We start from the raw sequence: 17961 nt of genomic DNA on the forward strand, positions 1-17961 counted from the left end.
AATAGTTTACAAAGTTGAACTCTTCCTTGGCATTAATCTATAATTTTAACTCAACAGAACAGTGAGGAAATGACAGTGCAGTCTACTCAGCCTGAGATCAAATTTGTCATGGCAACACTGGCAGGTTGAACCCTGATTCTTCAAATATTACATTGCCTCAATTAACAAAAATCATACTTTTTTAAATTACAGAATAGAGATTATAAATAAAAGTAAAGTGTGCATGCAGTCAACTGCATAATGTACAAGCAATATCTATGTTTTTAATAATCATCTTTGGCAGGCCAGAATCCAGCTGGACATGCAATATTTACATATCAAAATCCATATTGTGTTCATCATATTGAAAGCAAGTGAAAATATATATGTATATACTGTATATACACATTCTGTATATAGATGTATATACTGTCTTTAAGATATTAACAAATATATATGTATAATATATATTAAAAGTGGATTTCACCTTTATCAGATTCAGGTGACTCAGGCCTGGAAACACTAAAAATATCCTGACATGGTATTTGGGGAGGTACTTGGAGTGGCGTTTGGGATTCCGGAGAAGAGGTCTGGGGTGCACTTTTTTCTGAGAGTATTTTTAAAATTTCTGCCACCTGCTTCTCCAGGGCAGTCATTCTGCAACTTAGCAGTTGAATGTCCTCCTTGAGTTCGTGTTTGACTTCCTGCAGTGTGGTCTGTAAGGCTTGCTCGGGGATGGGATAAAAGGGGTGCTTGGCATCAGCCTGAATGGGGCTGTGCTCCAGCGGACTTCGCACCTCACCCGCCTTATCCAAACGAAGGTCACTTTTTGTAATCCCACTGTCACAAGAATCTGTCTTCCTTAATGGATTTTTGGTCACACTGTTCTCTGAGTCGCTGCCCTTGGGGTCCTCTGACAATAGCCCCATAGACTCGGCTTTAGTGACATTATTCCAGTCTTCCTTTTTCTCCTCATGGGCTCCCATGTGATTCTTGAGTCGCAGCCACCCTTTCCCATTTCCGTTCTTCATTCTTATGGGGCTGTTGACTTTGAGACATTTGGGGTCAGCACCGCCATTGGGCTTGAGCTCCATGGCATCACGGTTGTTCTGCTTGAGGGACTCGCTTGTTCTCACGAAGGCCAGAGATGTCTGAATGGGTGTGATCTGTGACACCGTGACCACACTGGTGCCGGTGATGGAGGCTCCATTCTGTAAGGAGCGGCTCTCTACCTGGAGCTGGTTCCGCTCGGGGTCGCTCTGCGAGGAGCCCTGATTCCGCAGCTCCTTCTGCTGCTTGAACTTCTGGAAGAGCTTTCTGACTGGGTGATCCACGGGGATGCTGAGTGTGACTTCATTCTTCTGCCTGAGGCGCTCCTCCTCCTCCTTCTTCACATCGCTGATTTTACGGAAAATGATCTGTGGTGGGGCAGAGATATTGAAAACACGATAAAAATAGATGAATTTATAATCGTGTGACGGCATACAGATGTGCTTGGTTTTACAGAGGAAACCCTCAAACATAGGGCAAGGTCATTTCTGAATGGAAAAAAATATTCCCATACTATTTAACACAAGCAGTGTGCTTAAAACTCAACATAGGGCAGTTGACTAAGATTACTTAGCTTACTTAATTCTAGGTGAATGTAGTGAAGAAGCAACTGAATAGAGATACTGCCTTTCTAGTTCATGCTCCTATTTAATGGAAAATATATCAGTATATGTTATACTAAATATGTTAGTATATGCATATGTGTATATACATATATGAGTAAAGAAATATATATGTATCTCTTAAATTTACTTGTAAAATGTCACTGTTTTTGTATGATATATATATCTCCTATATAATAAAGAGCTAATATGCAAATGGTCGTCACACCCTCATGCCCTCGCAACAGGGTTGAGGGACCTGCGGCTGCACCCCCCGCCCTGCGGGGCTTGATGGAGCTGGGGGCAGCCTGGTCTGGGTCTTGCATGATTTCAAGGTGCACGCGGGTGACGGGGACTTGACTCTGGGTCCCACAGTGCGCCCCAGACTCTGACAGGAGGGAGATTTTCATATACATTTTACTAATTTTCTTTCATCTATGATACTTCTATTATAGAGAAAGGGCAAGTAGCAATATTAAAATATTTCCTCTAATTAATTCCCTTTTAATGTGCACAAATTTCATGCACCGGGCCACTAGTGTATGTATATGTATGTGTGTATATATATATATATATATATATATGATTCAAAACTACTTTAATACCATCCCCTGTTTAAGGGTCAAATAGTAAGATTTCCAGGGTTTAAAAGTACTGGAAAGTTAGACAGGTTATCCACAAAGGACATGGGTTGGGCATAAGGAAGGAGTAAATGTATTCATATGGCTCCAGAAGGCAGAACTTGGATCTATTAAAAAAAAAATCTGGAAGGTAAATATCACCTGAATATATACACTTAATTTCAAGCTGCTATCTATTAATTGAATAATTTAAAAACTCGTGATCCTCACACTACTAAAATATGCAAAGAAAAGAAAGAACTTTGTCCAGGTGAGACTTTCACTGAATGGGAGGTTGGAATCTTCAAATTCCAATATTTTTTTACATTTTAAACATAAAATTAAATATATAGTACATGTGATGTTAGATGTATATCCGTAAATAAATAAGCAAACTTTCATGAAAAATATCTATTTTAAAAATAATACTGGGAATGTATAATTTCAAGAAAAATAAAAAATAGTAAACTATATAGGACATTACCACTTATATTATCAGAGTTAGAAGTGAATTTAATAGGGTAAGATTTTTTGCTGAAGAACAAAATAACTGCAGGAGAAGGCTGTAAGGAAAATTCAAAAAGAAGTGAGATGAAGTGCTTTCAGAATCAGACAATTTTATGATAATAGCAAAATAACTTACCTCCATCACCTCCTCTGATTTAGTTGTTGGTTAGATTAGAAATATATGAGAAGTACAGAGTCCCTGGCATATGAAAGACACTCAAAAAAAATGTTGGTTCTCTCCCTTGAACTCTCATAAAACACTTTGTATTTGAAACCATTTTCATCACTTCTTGAAGATTCAGCAGTTTCCAGGAGTAACACTTAATCATTGATTTTATAGCAGAAACCAATACTAATGATGGTCACTGTTAACAGAAAATTCAGGGAGATAGCACTTCTCTAAGAGCACATTTTAAAAATTGAGATTGAGGCACTAAAAACAGCTTATCATGTACTAATAATTGGAAATTTAAAATAAATATTTTCTAAATTTAATAACTGTCTGCAAAGACCAGCATATTTTTCCCATCCTAGAGGCACTTTTTAAAAAGATGCAATACTAATCTCCAAGTCTGCTATCAAAGCTCCAACCGTGTGCTTAGAGGTTTTTCAAAGGGCTGACATGTTTCTTACACTTCCTAAGTAAACAGAGCTTGTTCTAAGACTTTAAGATATTAACTCCTTTCCTACCGCTCACGAGCTTTCTCGTGTTTCCTGCGCCATGTGTTAAGGACCGCTCACGAGTTTTCTCGTTTTTTCACACGCCATCTGTTATGGACTTTAGCTGTCAACACACTGTCTTGTCCACATCGAATGAAGCAATCTTATTGGTGGAAACTGTGCAGGTCAATCTACAAAAAACTATATAATTGCACGAACCCATAAAGCATTGCAGTTACATTGTATTTTGATCATTCAAATAGTCTTCGTCTTCAAGTTCCTGGTGCTTTTAGAAAATGTTTTACGCAGTACCATACGTTAAAAAAGTACTAGGAACTTTAATTGTTTGTTTAATTGTTTTTGTAAATAAAAATGTTATAATTATTGAAAAACAACACCTAAAGTGCATTATGATCTGTAGTTATGATGATGATTTAAATAACGTGCAGTTTGCCCAAAAACGTGCGGTCCCTGGTGTATGTCTTGGAGATTTCTATGCGGTACGAAAGGTCTTAACACTCTTTGGGACCCGACAGATCCAAACATGGAAACATAGATACTTTATTCCTGTTTCATCCCCTATCACCGAAAATGTACTCACTTTGGATCTATGAACTGACATGAGGAGACTGATGCAAATAACTGGCCACATCCTCCTTCACACTCAATTCCTGCCTTTTTTGTTTATTTAGTTTAAAGGCTGTTACTTAGCCTTTGATAGACATAGCCTTGATTCAATAGCCTTCCCATTTGGGAAAAAAGGATCTATTTCAAACTCTCAGTGGAGCAGGATAGGTAGGTGCCTGACATAGGGATGCCAAATAAAATGCAGGATATTCTTGCAATATTTAGGACATACTTATACTAAAAAATGTATACACTATTTATTTGGATCAGACATATTTATACTTTAAAAACTATTTATTGTTTACTTGAAATTTAAATTTAACTGGGTGGTCCTTTGTGGTTTTTTTTGTTTGTTTGTTTGTTTTTTGTTTTTGTTTTTTTTTTGCTAAATGTAATGTCCTACCCAAGCTACAGAATTTGAACTGGAGCCTCACTGAAAACAATAACATTTAAATTGGATCAACTATTTACCATTATCAGGCTTTTAAAACAAAATTAACTTTAAAAAACATTATTGGATTAGATGGAGTTTGTTAAAGGAGACTCAATTTATCTTGTATATTTTGACCGCAGAAGAGAAATTGTGACTAGTTGAGAAATAGTTATAAGAAGTTTACATATAACAAAGAGATTGTCTACACATTTATTTTCTAATTTAACTGTCGTAACTACTGTGTGCAATAATTCCTAGTATTCTCACGTTAGAGACGAGCAAACGAAGGCACAGGAAGTTTGAGTGGTTTGCCTGTGGTCACACAACTAGCAGGTGACCAGGATACAAATCCAAGGAGTTGGAGTCCAAACAGTTTGCTCTTCATCACATCTCTCAGGGTAACGCTGACACTTCCTTCTGGACCTTTGAAAACCCAGATAGTTAAGTGGATGGAATAGGGCGTTTCACACCCAACAGGTAATGCGTCACAAAGCATTTGCCATGGAGAACCATCCCTGTGCTTGCTGAGTAACTGAAACCCTTGACAAAAAAGCTGAAGAGAGGCTTAAATGAGACGGTCTCTAAACTCTCCTCACTCCCCAAGGCAGACAGTAGACTAGCTTACTCTCCCAGCAGTCGAAATACATGCCACCATTGGTAGCTTCTTGTCCCCTTCATGGAAGCCCTTGTCTTTTAACTTGCTTTAACATATATTACATTTATTACATTTGTGAAAGGCAGGGAGTGGAGAGGGTCCAAGAATGTGGTTTTCCCTATACTCTAATACCACCTTTGGTAATGTTATTGGCTAGTTAATAATATTAATAACAGAAAGAGAGCAAAGGAAAGGCCAGACATTATAATCATGGTCATCTGGGCAGCTTCACCAGGAAGCTTCAACTTCACACTCCCCAGGGAACCACCAGTCCATTCCCTGCAGATCACTGGGGGACGGAGTCCAACAAAGCAGGAAATGGGTGCATGTGCAGTGAAGTAGGGATGAAGTAGGGAAGGTGCTTGTCTGTCCGTCTAATCTGGGAAGAAGATACTTGGCTAGGGGGATAGAGCCACTGCAAGAGTGTGAAATCTTGAAGGGTTAACTGGTCAAGCCCTGGTCATAATCCCCAGACAAAGGAGTTCCCTCTATCTCTTGCTTCTTGTTCCCTATTGCACCCTCTTGCTCCATGACCTGCACCCACCATGTGCTTTTAAGCAGCTACACAGCTCATGGCTAGGTGAACCCCATATACAATGGACAGCAGCTGGGACACAATCTAAACTAGCCAGATGCTGGACTAAACTGGACTTTAATATGGAGCGGAGACTCTGGATCTTAATCCTAGCCCTGCTGAAGACACGATTGGACTTTTTCCATGGCGGATGGAGGGAAATAGGACATTGGAAAGCCAGGGGCTTAATTCCACAGGAATGAAGTTCACTTGTCCTTGCAACATCGCAGGAACTCTACTTCCACGGGTAACAGGTGGAGACGCAGATAACACTAATACCTAGATTCATTTGTTTATGGGAACAGGGACCTTTGTTTTGTTAACTTCTATATCTCTAATGCCTACAACAGTGTCTGTTACCTTGAAAGACCTCAATAAATAAATGTTATTTATCAAATCAATAACCTTTTTATACATTCAGCAAATATGTTTGTGATCAGTTTACACATCAAAAGTATTACAAACAGGAAAATTGTTTTATAATTCTTTTATTATTTTGCACTCTTAGTCTAAACAATAAATCAATGCTATATGGATTATAATTCAGGGGTGGGGAGTGTCCAGCCCACTGGCATATAAGGCCCAGGAAATCATTCAGTCTGGCCCTGCCAAAGCATTAAGGGTGAGTTAATTAAATGTTTGACCAAATATAACAGGTTAATTTTTAAGTTGATAATTTTGTACGGCCCGTGAATGATGTTATAAATATCCAAATGGCCCTTGGCAGAGAAAAGGTTCCCCACCCCTGTAATTGATCATAATGCCCGCCCACCCCTGTCTCCTCATTTGGAAGCCAGGTCCAGAGCTTCAACCCACAAATCAGTCTTTAAAGAACCTGAGGGAGAACAGTTTCATTGTGAGGATGTAATAACACCCATTAGGAATTTATTTCCCAGCTGATGGCAATACGACACTTCCTTAATGTGAGGTAAGAGAATATAAGCACAAAATTAAAAACAAAGAAACAGATAAAAATATTTTATAGTGTTTAAGGATTAAAGACTAATAATCTACTGAGGTGCCACCATCACTTGATCCATGTCTTATCTGTAAAGTATAATAGCTTTGTGTTCTGTCTTGTTACAAAGAATGCATTATGTCACAAATAAGAAAATAAAACAGCAGGGATGCCTAAAGTAATTCACTGTATTTCAAAAACATTAAAAGTAATAGGCCCTCTCTATAAACCCTCATAGTTTTGAAGATAACTTTATGACCCTTAACTCTAAATTTGAATAACAATGTATTTTTATTACTAAGGAGCCACATTTCATCATAAAAATAGCATGGCAATTATTCTACATTATCATTACGAGCATTCTCAAATATATTCTGCAGAATCTTTCCTTTTAAGAGGTGCCTTTTACTTTTAACTATTTAATCATGTATATAATAAAATGGTTCAACTTAGTAACAGAATGGAAGATTGATACATTTTATTTTGTTAAACACCTAAAAAATAGCATGTTCCTATTTGGATTTTTTAAAAATCTGCATGCTACTCTTTGGAAGTTGGAAGAATCTGCAAACTTATTAATTAAGAATTTTCATAATCCAATTGATTCTTATATGGGCAAGGTGTCATACAGAAGTAAAATGTTCCCTGTTAATTCAATACATTAGCTATATAAATTGTACATAATTATTACATGGAAATGATAATGATTTATTTCTAGAAAACAAAAACAACCCACCCCCCAAAAAATAGTTTTTAAAAATGTTAAAAGATCTGAATGAAGTTCATAGGAAAGCAACGTAAATGAATTAAACCATGTAAAAGAAAAAAATGTATATGCATGATTATCAATGTGGTGTCGAAAGAAACCAGCCTTTAAAAATCCAATTTTGAGATCAACCAAAGGATTTGTATGCATGCATATGAGCATAACCAATGGGCACAGACAGTAGAGGGGTGAGGGCATGTGCTAGGGGGTGGGAGTGGCTAGGGAGAGGCCAGTGGGGGGAAAAGGAGACATATCTAATACTTTCAACAATAAGGAATTTAAATTTAAAAAATATCCAATATTCGTTGTTTTCTCAGAGGCTTTTCACTTGATGTACTCTGTCTCGTCCCCCCCCGCCCCCCCCCCCCCCGCCAACCCCCATCACCACCACCCATGGCAAATTAAATAGCTGATGAACACGACAAAAAATTGAGGGCAAATTTAAAAAAGAAAAGTCATGAATCAGGCTGATTCCTGTCACACATCTACTGGTAGAATGCACAATAGCATGTACTATTCCTATGATCTGAGAGGTTTATTTCATTTAAGCTTTTCTTCTCCGTGCTTCATTATGTTCTGTGAAGCCCATGCTGGAAGGTTTAATTTATTTAAATGATAAAAGCTTCTAAAACTTAACAGGGAACATGGCCAACTGAGCTTTCCATTTCAAAAGTAGGACATTTGATTATAAAAGTGATATCAAAATGGAGTAAATTGAATGTGTACTGAACTTTGAAATCCCATAAAGGCCAGGGGGAAAAAAAAAGGTTAGAATAATTTGTTTAATGACATAGATTCAGTGGTTTATAATTTGAAGGAGGATAGCAGCGGTGTTTTCTCTCAAATGGCCCATCGCTTTCTGAATCTGTGAGTCTGGGGAACTGACTATGAATTTATAGGGGCATGTGAGCAAGCAGCTGCTCCTGTTCATCTGACTCATGGGGTCTAGTTGATTTGATTCTTTGCTTCTTTTTACTATTTCTACAAACTTAGTCACTAATCCTAACTCTAGTCCTTTCACTCCATTCCAACCTGAACTAATACAACAAAGACATATTTATTAAACACTCCTTGCTTAGTGCTCTGCAAATAAAGTTACTAATTTCTCCACTGAAATATCCAGATCAGAGGCTATAAGCTCTTTCTAACAAAGGCCACAGCGATGGAGCCGTGGCTGATGGGCATCTAACAAACTGAGATGTGTGAAGGAAAAGTAATGATGACTCATCAAACTGTCTTGAAATATGGTGGCCTTGCTTTACTTAGGCCACTCATTTATCTTCAAGCTCTCCAAAGGCAAGTGTAACTGCAAAACCAGCTCAAATAGGAAAGGAGCAAGGGAAGACCAAAGAGTATAGACATGCCATGTCTACAGCTTTACCAATTAGTGCATTTAACACTCTCCAAGTCTGTTCCCTGCTGATTGATGGGGAAAGGCACTGGGCAAAGGCAGTTTAGATGGATGCCCAGGAAGGTCTGAGTGACATGGGAAGGTACCTACCTGTTTGCCAGTCATACCTGGGAACAAATTAGTGGTCAGAATGGGTGTGGCCACTGCAAGCAAGAGAAACCTAAATAGTTAAACTTCCAAACAAAGGAAGTTTGCTCTCTCGCTCTCTCTCTCTCTTACACACGGGCCCTGGGTCCTCTTGGGACTCCTGTCACAGGGGGCTGCTCTCCCTTGTGCCCACCTCACGCACAGCCATGTGGGACTCCTACAATGGATTCATGGACTAAACCTGGACTAAACACTAAGCTACAACTGGCTATAACGTGGAACAGAAGCTCTGGACTCTGGTCCCACAGAACCAAAGGACTGGGGCATAACCAGACTGTGAACACCAGAACGCTTTTAAAAGCAAAGGGTCCACTGTCTAGGAATCTCTTGGTGCTGGAGCCCCTTCCCATAAACAGACAAGCTCCAAGGTCTTCCAATGAAAACTTGCCCAGCCAGTGCTTCCACACACCTGTTCCCCTAATTCCTTAAAAAATGCCCAGAACCCAGGAAACAGGAGTTCAGGTTTAGAGTCATAGCTTTCCTGTTCTCCTTGCTTAGTGCTCTGCAAATAAAGTTACTAATTTCTCCACTGCAATTTTCGATGTTTAGTGTTTGACCCTGGTAAAATCAGGTAGAGGAACTCTTTCTGTTTGGTAATAAAAATGATGTGTTAATGTCTAGTTCAGCTTCTTAGGTCCCAAATAAAATTTAAGGAATTAATTAATTAATGTGAAAAAGGAAGAAAGGGAGGTGAGTAGAGCAGGAGAGGGGAAGAAGGAAGGAAGGAAGGAAGGAAGGAAGGAAGGAAGGAAGGAAGGAAGGAAGGAAGGAAGGAAGGGAGGGAGGGAGGGAAAGAATGGAAGGAAGGAAAGAAAGAAGGAACAAAATGTATCACCCCAAAATATGTCTTTTTGGCATAAGGACTATCTTGAGCTGGTTGTTTTAAGAAACAGCAGGCACAGGAGAAGTTCTGAAAATGGAGAAGTGATCCTTTTATAAGAGACATTTCAATTTGTAAGTGAAATCTCTTCTTGTAAGAGTGTCTCCCTCTTTGTAGGAGGAAGAGAAAGATGATTCTAAATCTCTAGAAACTCTTTATCAATGGAGAGGCATTGATCTAAATCTAAATAACAACTTAGCCTTGTTTACTGTGCTTTTCTCGGTACCCCCCCCCCCCCAGCAATAACTGGCCTCCCCACTTCCCCAGCATTTTCTTTTGTTGTTAGCTGGAAATGTTATTTAAGGAGGTATACATGTATACGGGAGGTATACTTGTTATTAGACTTTTATTTTTCTCCTGTTAATATGTCATTTATTTTTAGCCAAGAAGGGTAGAAGGAAAATTATTATTCACTTCCTCCCCCACAGAAGGAAGAAAAGAAGAAAGGGAGAAACGTAATACTTTTTTTGATTTTGCTAATGTGGATGAAGGTGGTTAGTAAGATGCAAATGCAGAATATTGTAGAATTACTGATACAATCCCTGAATTTACTAATGAAATGTTCTAGGCCACATTTTCCTTTACCATATAAAGGTTCATTAATATGAATTCTCCAGGCTATCATAAATATGAAAATATATTTTTCATAAGAAATGAAACATAGATTACAAACTCCATTAGTGAGTTTAGCATAACTGGAATAAAGTTGATCATTATATGTTTCCATTACTAGAGGTTTTTCATTTAAAAAATAACAAAAGAAGGAAGACAAAGTCAGCTATAGTAAAAAAATACCAAGTGTTATTTAAACAGAAATTAACAAATGTTGGCATGGTATAGCAAAGTTTTGGAACCCTCACATATTGCTGGAAGGAATATAAAATGGTCCAGCCTCATGTAGAAAACAGCTCAGCAATTTCTCAAAAAGTTAAACATAGAGTAACCAAATGACCCAGCAATTCCATTCCTAGGTATATATTTAAGAGAAATGAAAACATACAGAGACATAAAAACTTGTATATAAATGTTCACAGCAGCATTATGCATGATAGCCAAAAAGTAAAAACAACCCAAATATCCATTAACTGATGAATCAAATGTGATATATCCATACAATGAAATATTATTCAGACATTAAAAGGAATGAAGTTCTGATACATGCTACAACATGGATGAACCTTGAAAACAGTATGTTAAGTGAAAGAAACCTGACACAAAAGGTCGCATATTGTATGGTTTCACTTATGTGAAATGGCCAGAATAGGCAAATTTAGTTAGAAAGTATATGAATAGTTTCCAGGAATGGGGTAGAGGGGGTAGTAGAAAATAGTGAATGATTATTAATGGGTATGGGATTTCTTTGGGGAGAACGTTATGGAATTAGATAACGGTGATAGTTGCACGACTTTGTGAATATACAAAGAAACAATGAATTTTATATTTTAAAATGGTCACTTGTATGGCAAGTGAATTATATCTCAATAAAAACCAAGCAGGGCCCAGCTGGTGTTGCTCAGTGGTTGAGGGTTGATCTATGAACCAGGAGATCATGGTTTGATTCCTGGTTAGGTCACATGCCCGGGTTTCAGGCTCAATCCCCAGTAGGATGTGTGCAGGAGGCAGCCAATCAATGATTCTCTCCCAACATTGATGTTTCTCTCTCTCTTTCTCTCTCTCCCCCCCCCTTTCTTTCTGAAATCAATAAAAATATATTTAAAACAGAAGCAAGCAGGGTTCCCTATTCAAAGTGATGAATTTCATGATAGTAACAGCAGAGCATTAAACCAGGAACAGGGCACTTCTCAGTGCAAGGCCCTGTACAGCTGCACAGGCTGAGCATCCACGAAGCCCCCTGCTAGGAGGCTTTCTCTTAATGCCCCCGGTGGAATTGGGTCCAGTGTATTCTACAGCACCTACCCCATGACACTTATTAATGGTGAGATGCAGCAGCAAACAAGATATTCATTCACATTATATTTGTTAAACACCTACCATGTTCTACTCTCTGATTTGGAGTTAGGTAAACATCAGTAAACAAAACAAAACCCTTTAGATATTTCTTATAATGTCAGAAGGTGATGTGAGCTACAATGAAAAATAAAGTGTGTAAGGGCATAGAGAATGGCTGAGGAAGTGATATTTGAGCACAGATAGTCACGGAGTGAAGAAGCAGGTCATGCAGACAGCATGGGGAGAGGGGTCCCTCAGGAGAGATAATGCTTCCTATATCTGAGAAACAGTAAGGAAGACAAAGTGGGTGCTATTAAACATGGAGAGAGTGATGGGAGAGGAGGTTGGGTAGGAGGCCAGACTCTGGATTTTAACATGAGGGAAAGGCATGGGAAAGGATTGCCCAGGCTGCTGTGGGGAAATAAGCTGTAAGGTTGGAAGGATAGATAGAGTAACCCATTTGTTTTGTGTGTGTGTGTGTGTGTGTGTGTGTGTGTGTGTGTGTGTGTGTTTGTTTTGTTTTGTTTTTTGCATAATTCGTGTGAGACATAATGGTGACTTAGACTAGGGAGGCAGAAATAAAGGTAAGAAGTGGTCAGATTCTGGATTTATTTTGCCAGTAAAATTGACAAGGTTTGCTGATAGGCTATATGAATAATTTGAGAGAAAAAGAGGAAATTTTTGAAGAAGTCTATCTTTAGTCTAATAAGCAAAAGGATAAATAATAGTGCCATCTTCTGAGATGAGGAAGCCTGGAATGGTAATACACAAACTAGAAAGACAAGCTATCCATCCCCCGACCCCCGCTAGGTACACACAGATATATGCCCCCATGCACAACATACAACAGTGGGGCAGGCATAGGATAACTGACGAAACACTGCCATCAAAGGAGGCAGAGATCAATGGCTGAGAGGCTCAGCAGTCACTGGCCTAGAGCAGTGATGAAATGTGCCAGCCAGGCCTTGAAGGACTCCCTTACAGGCAGTAGGGTAAATTCCTTTATTAGTCTCTCAGTCTGCTATCTGGAATTAGCTCTCTCATCCACTGTTCTCTGTGGCTCCTGATTCCACCTTTTTAGAGCATCTTTTTTTGTCCATGTTATTCTATAGTCAGACCCAATACGGGGATTGAAGAGTTTGTTCTATTTCAGCTACTTCCTGTCTGTGCAAATTTGGGAGCCTAAGGTTTGGTTTTGGGCTCACATAGTGAAACAATTTCTTAAAACCACACTTGTGACACATTTGTAATACCTTAACCGATAAAGAAATTAAAGATAAAAAAATAAATAAAATACAAGTTAAAAAAAAACACACTTGTGATTTCTGTAGCAATATAATGCTCTCAGAAATTTTAATCAGTTTCTGATCTATTAAGTGAATTCCATATACTGCAACCTCACAAAGAGTTCTTTCTTAGACATAATTCTCAAGCCTGATTTAATCCTTTGCTTTCTTGGCCTCATGTCTCTGTCTCTCTCCATACTGGCAGCTACATTGATGCCACCAGGCTTGGTGGGAGATCACTTTCATTATCTGATCTTTGCTACAAAACTGAGTCTTAAAGCAGCGGTTGCCAACCGGTGGTCCACGGACCACTGGTGGTCTGTGAGGTCTGAAAGGTTGGCAACCGCTGCCTTAAAGGACTTTTCTGTGCAATGACTTTTCAATCTTATTTCCCACCCCCACCCCCACCCCCATTCTTGATTCCTTTCCATATTTATTTATAAGCCAGCCAACCCTTGCCTGATGTCATCTTCTCATGGCTTACTAAATGTAACCAGTCCCAAACACCACTCATTAGTGATATTCTGCTTTCTATCATCTTTCAAAAGAGCCATCACATTAGAAGGACATCACAGATAGCAATTTTACCAAATGGTTTGTCACTGAAAATTACTTGTCTCCACCCTTCCAAGTCTGAAATATCAATTTCCTTACTTATTTTGACTCCTGCTAAGTCAATACTACACATTTTAGAATAAATGGTGGCAGAGCCCCACTCTTGCTATGTAAGCTAATATCTAGTAGCATTGCAATTGCCACCTACTTATTAGCATTTGCACATTTAGAATATTCTTTTTTTCCTAAGTTCTCACCACAGAATTTTAGCACACTCAATTTCAAAGGAGCAAAACTGATAGAGAAAAGCATCACCATTTTGCTTTGTTGGATATGTAAGAATACAGCCCCAACCCCATAAATGACCCATTAGACTACACTGCCATTGACAACATAATTACTCTGGTCAGAGTAGCTATTAACTCCATCTTAGAATCATTGCAATAAAAATGCCAGAATTAGGGGAATTGCATTAAATATTTTCCATGGATTATTTGCTCATTTAATTTGCATGATGATCCATTTTATAGAGGAAAACACCGAGGCTTAAAGAGATTTTAAAAACCTCCCCTCAGTCTATACAGCCAATGAATAACAAAGTGGGGTTTCCAACCTGGGTCTACTGGACTGAAAGGCTGATTCCTGATCTAAATTCAAGAGAGATGCAAAGTATCTAAAGGATCAAAGGCCCGAGAGAAGGACATGGAATGAAAAAGGACGTTGAATCACTTTAATAATGAAATAAGCCAACAGTCCTGACTCTAGGCTGGAAGTTTAACACACACAGAGGTATATATATGAATATGTAATAGGGCTCCAGCATGCAAGTAGAAAATAACATTATTTAACGTTTGGCAAAATCGATCCATTTTACAACCCACTTTAGCATGGTTATCTCATTTTCTCCCCACAACTCTATAAATCAGGCAGGGCCATTATGATAATCCCTATTTGACCAATGAGGGTCAGAAAAGTTATGTGACTTGCCTAAGCTCACTTAGCCAGCAAATGGCCACGCTGGGACTGAAATCTATTTCCTAATGGCCATTCCAATGTTCCTTCTGCTATTCCATGCCAGCACTCCGAATGCTATGTGCAATTTTGTCTTGTAGTTTACATTGCACTTTCAACTATATTACCTACTAGATCTCATGTGACACTATTCCTTTGTCCCCAGGTACACAGCTAACATGTGGCCTTATCTTTCGCCTGGAAGATAATTATTGGGCCTCAAGGAAAACAATTACTCAGGTAGAGCAGTTATAATCCTTTTAAGGATTTTTTTTCATAATAAAAACAATTTCTGCAGCTTTTGTTTGCAAAACCAACTCTGACATATTTATTTTAAAATGTGTTACTTTTTGCATTTGATATCTGAAAAATAATGCAGCTTTTATTCAAGATCACATACAATTTCTTCACTGCTGAGAAATACAGGTTTTCTCTATTGGAGTATTATCTTTTAGACAGATTTAGAAATGTGTAGCTAGATAATAGATTACTTTTTCAATATTTTACAGTTGGAATCAAATTTATACAAAAGGGAATAATTCTTGGGTATTTCTTCATGTTGTGAAATTTGACAGCTGAAACTCAGAAGAGTTAAAGTGATTAGGCACTTGGATATATAATCAGTCATTGACAGCTAGACCTAGACCTTACTTTTCCTGGTTTCTAAATCCACTCTCCAGTTCCCTCATGAAAAATTTAATTCTAGATCAAAATGTGCAGTAAGCCCTGCCGGTGTAGCTCAGTGGTTGAGCATCGACCTATTAACCTAGAGGTCACAGTTCGATTCCTGGTCAGCGCACATGCCCAGGGTTGCAGGCTCGATCCCCAGTAGGGGGCATGCAGGAGGCAGCCGATCAGTGGTTCTCTCTCATCACTGATGTTTCTATTTCTTTCTCCCTCTCCATTCCTCTCTGAAACCAATAAAAACGTGTTTTTTTTTTTAAAAAAAGTGCAGTAAAATGTTTTTGTAAAGTCTTGGGGCGTCCGTTAGGAGGCAAGGATTTTAATACTTTCTCTGACACTGACCACCTGTATAAACTTGGCAAATCCAAGTAGCCCGTCTACACATCAGGTGTGCTTAAAGATCTATTTAAGCTAAGCCATTCTCTATTTTAACAGGATGATAGAGCTACTCCATGTAAAACAGACATCAATAGTTACATCTAGCAAGTGGCATAAGGATAGCATATGTTCACCTGGGGCAGAAATCCTTCCTCTTTCATTCACCACTTGGACTTTTGAACTTCCATAGAAGCAAAATTAGCCATGCAAGTGACTTTTCCCTGTTTGGACCACCTCTACTCTACTCCAAATGAAGAATGTGTTCAATACATTTAGATAATGCAAAGTAGTGTATCATATACACTACTTGATGTTTAATTTAGAAAAAGGTTACTAGGAACAGAATTGGTGACTAGTGCCACTTCCAACTCGAAAACTTCCTTTGCAGGATCCTCTAGAATTGAGATTTAGAGTACCTAACAGAAAGAGCAATGAAGGGTCATGTGGAGACTGGAATCCCAGTCATAGTCCCATAATATTTTTTACTTTAGTTCTTTTAAGTAATGATGATGGTGTTAGACTTAGGTTTTCTTTCTTTTCAGCATTAACGTTCTTCAAATATATGAAATACAAGGTCAGTACCCAAAGCTAAAAAAAAAACACAAAACAAACAAACAAAACAAAAAACCACTTTGAAATAAGACAGTCTACTGCATGCCCTTTAACTCATTCCTAACATAACTCCTTGCTAGATGATAACACACTTGCCTCATTTTACAGGTGTCAAAAATTCCTTTCATCAAACCCTACTGAGGCTTTTATGACCCTCAGTAACAAGTATAGATCTAGGATGCATGTTGTTTGATTTTGCTTCTACTGGAGGCAACTGCTTCACATGCTGTGCTGAGAGATAATGAAAATGTGCTGCTAATTACCAGGGTTTTTGCTTCCAAACATTGCCAGCCAGAAATTGAACTGTAGTGTCTAGAGTTAAGAAGTAGCTAATAACTCTGTCCCTACAGTGCTGAACTGCAATTAGTTATTCTAGTCAAAGTAGACTATGAGAAGCTCTATGGCTGTTTCTTTAGTGTAGCAATTGCCAAGAGCTGGATCCTACAATTAAAAAAAAAAGAGTGGAGCTGTTTAAATGACTGGGATCGGCCGGTACACCTGCCCACAAACGTGCATAGGCATATGCACACAGCAAAGCCAGCAGAGGTCACAGAAGTCAAGCCTCAACAGGCATCACTGGGAAGTCTGATTAAAGAGATCTCAGCTCTGCACAGTATTGAAGCACAGACTGTGACAAAATTGTGCATGAATACTTCACTTGAAATTTTCTATCCTATATAATCAAAAGCTAATATGCAAATCAACTGGACAGCAGAACGATCAGTCGCTATGATGTGCACTGACCACCAGGGGGCAGACGATCAATGCAGGAGCTGCCTCCTGGTGGTCAGTGCACTCCGACAGGGGGAGCACTGCCTAGCCAGAAGCCCTGAGCCGGCCAGGCTTATGGCTGGCAAGCGCAGCAGTGGTGGCAGGAGCCTCTTCCATCTCTGTGGGAGCGCTAAGGATGTCCAACTGATGGCTTAGGCCCGCTCTCCATGGTGAGCAGGCCTAAGCCGTCAGTCAGACATCCCCCAAGGGCTCCCGGACTGTGAGAGGGTGCAGGCCAGGCTGAGGGACCACCCCCCCATCCCAAGTGCACGAATTTCATGCACCAGACCTCTAGTATAAATATAACCATGTAGTTGGCACCAAATCTAACATTTGTTAATTAAAACTATGTAGCTGTGATTTTTCTATTTATAAGTATCTTTATATAGTCAAGACAGATCTCCTACAGTCATATTCTATTTATTATTAACTAATTTTGTTAGTGTTGGGTAGAAGAACCTCATATTTCATATATTACCGTGATTGGAGGCACTGTCTTCTACTAACATAAATAACATAATATAGAGTAACTTGAGAAGAGTTTTTGCCCTGTTTCTTAGAAAGCACAAATTACATTAGCCCAGTTGATACTTCAGAGAGTTTTCGCTCTGAGGGAAAGATAATCTCTGAGGAGAGAACTGACTATTTTCAGTTGAGGATCACATGATAAAAAAGAGAAAATATGAGAGTTCATAGTTGATTGAGGACATAAGGGTGGAAGGAGAGGGAATGTGAGAGTTCACATTTTTGAGGGTCAACTGAGCTCCAGGCACATACGAGGTACAGAGAACACAAAAATAAATGACTTAAATACATGCAGGGATATACCAGGTTTATGGTTTAGA

At 38.8% G+C, this 17961-nt stretch overlaps 1 protein-coding gene across 1 annotated transcript in view; it reads right to left on the reverse strand.

Annotated features, from left to right (window-relative positions):
* Positions 1-279: 279 nt before the first annotated feature.
* The window catches only part of KCNH5 (potassium voltage-gated channel subfamily H member 5), a 255663-nt gene continuing 237981 nt past the window's right edge, over positions 280-17961 (reverse strand). Inside the window, exon 11 of the mRNA XM_036309340.1 lies at positions 280-1397. Coding sequence (XP_036165233.1) covers positions 450-1397 — 948 coding nt within the window. The 3' untranslated portion in view covers positions 280-449. The remainder of the gene's footprint in view (positions 1398-17961) is intronic.

The sequence above is a fragment of the Myotis myotis genome, unplaced genomic scaffold (genome assembly GCF_014108235.1).
Source record: "Myotis myotis isolate mMyoMyo1 unplaced genomic scaffold, mMyoMyo1.p scaffold_m19_p_1, whole genome shotgun sequence".
NCBI classification, from domain to species: domain Eukaryota; kingdom Metazoa; phylum Chordata; class Mammalia; order Chiroptera; family Vespertilionidae; genus Myotis; species Myotis myotis.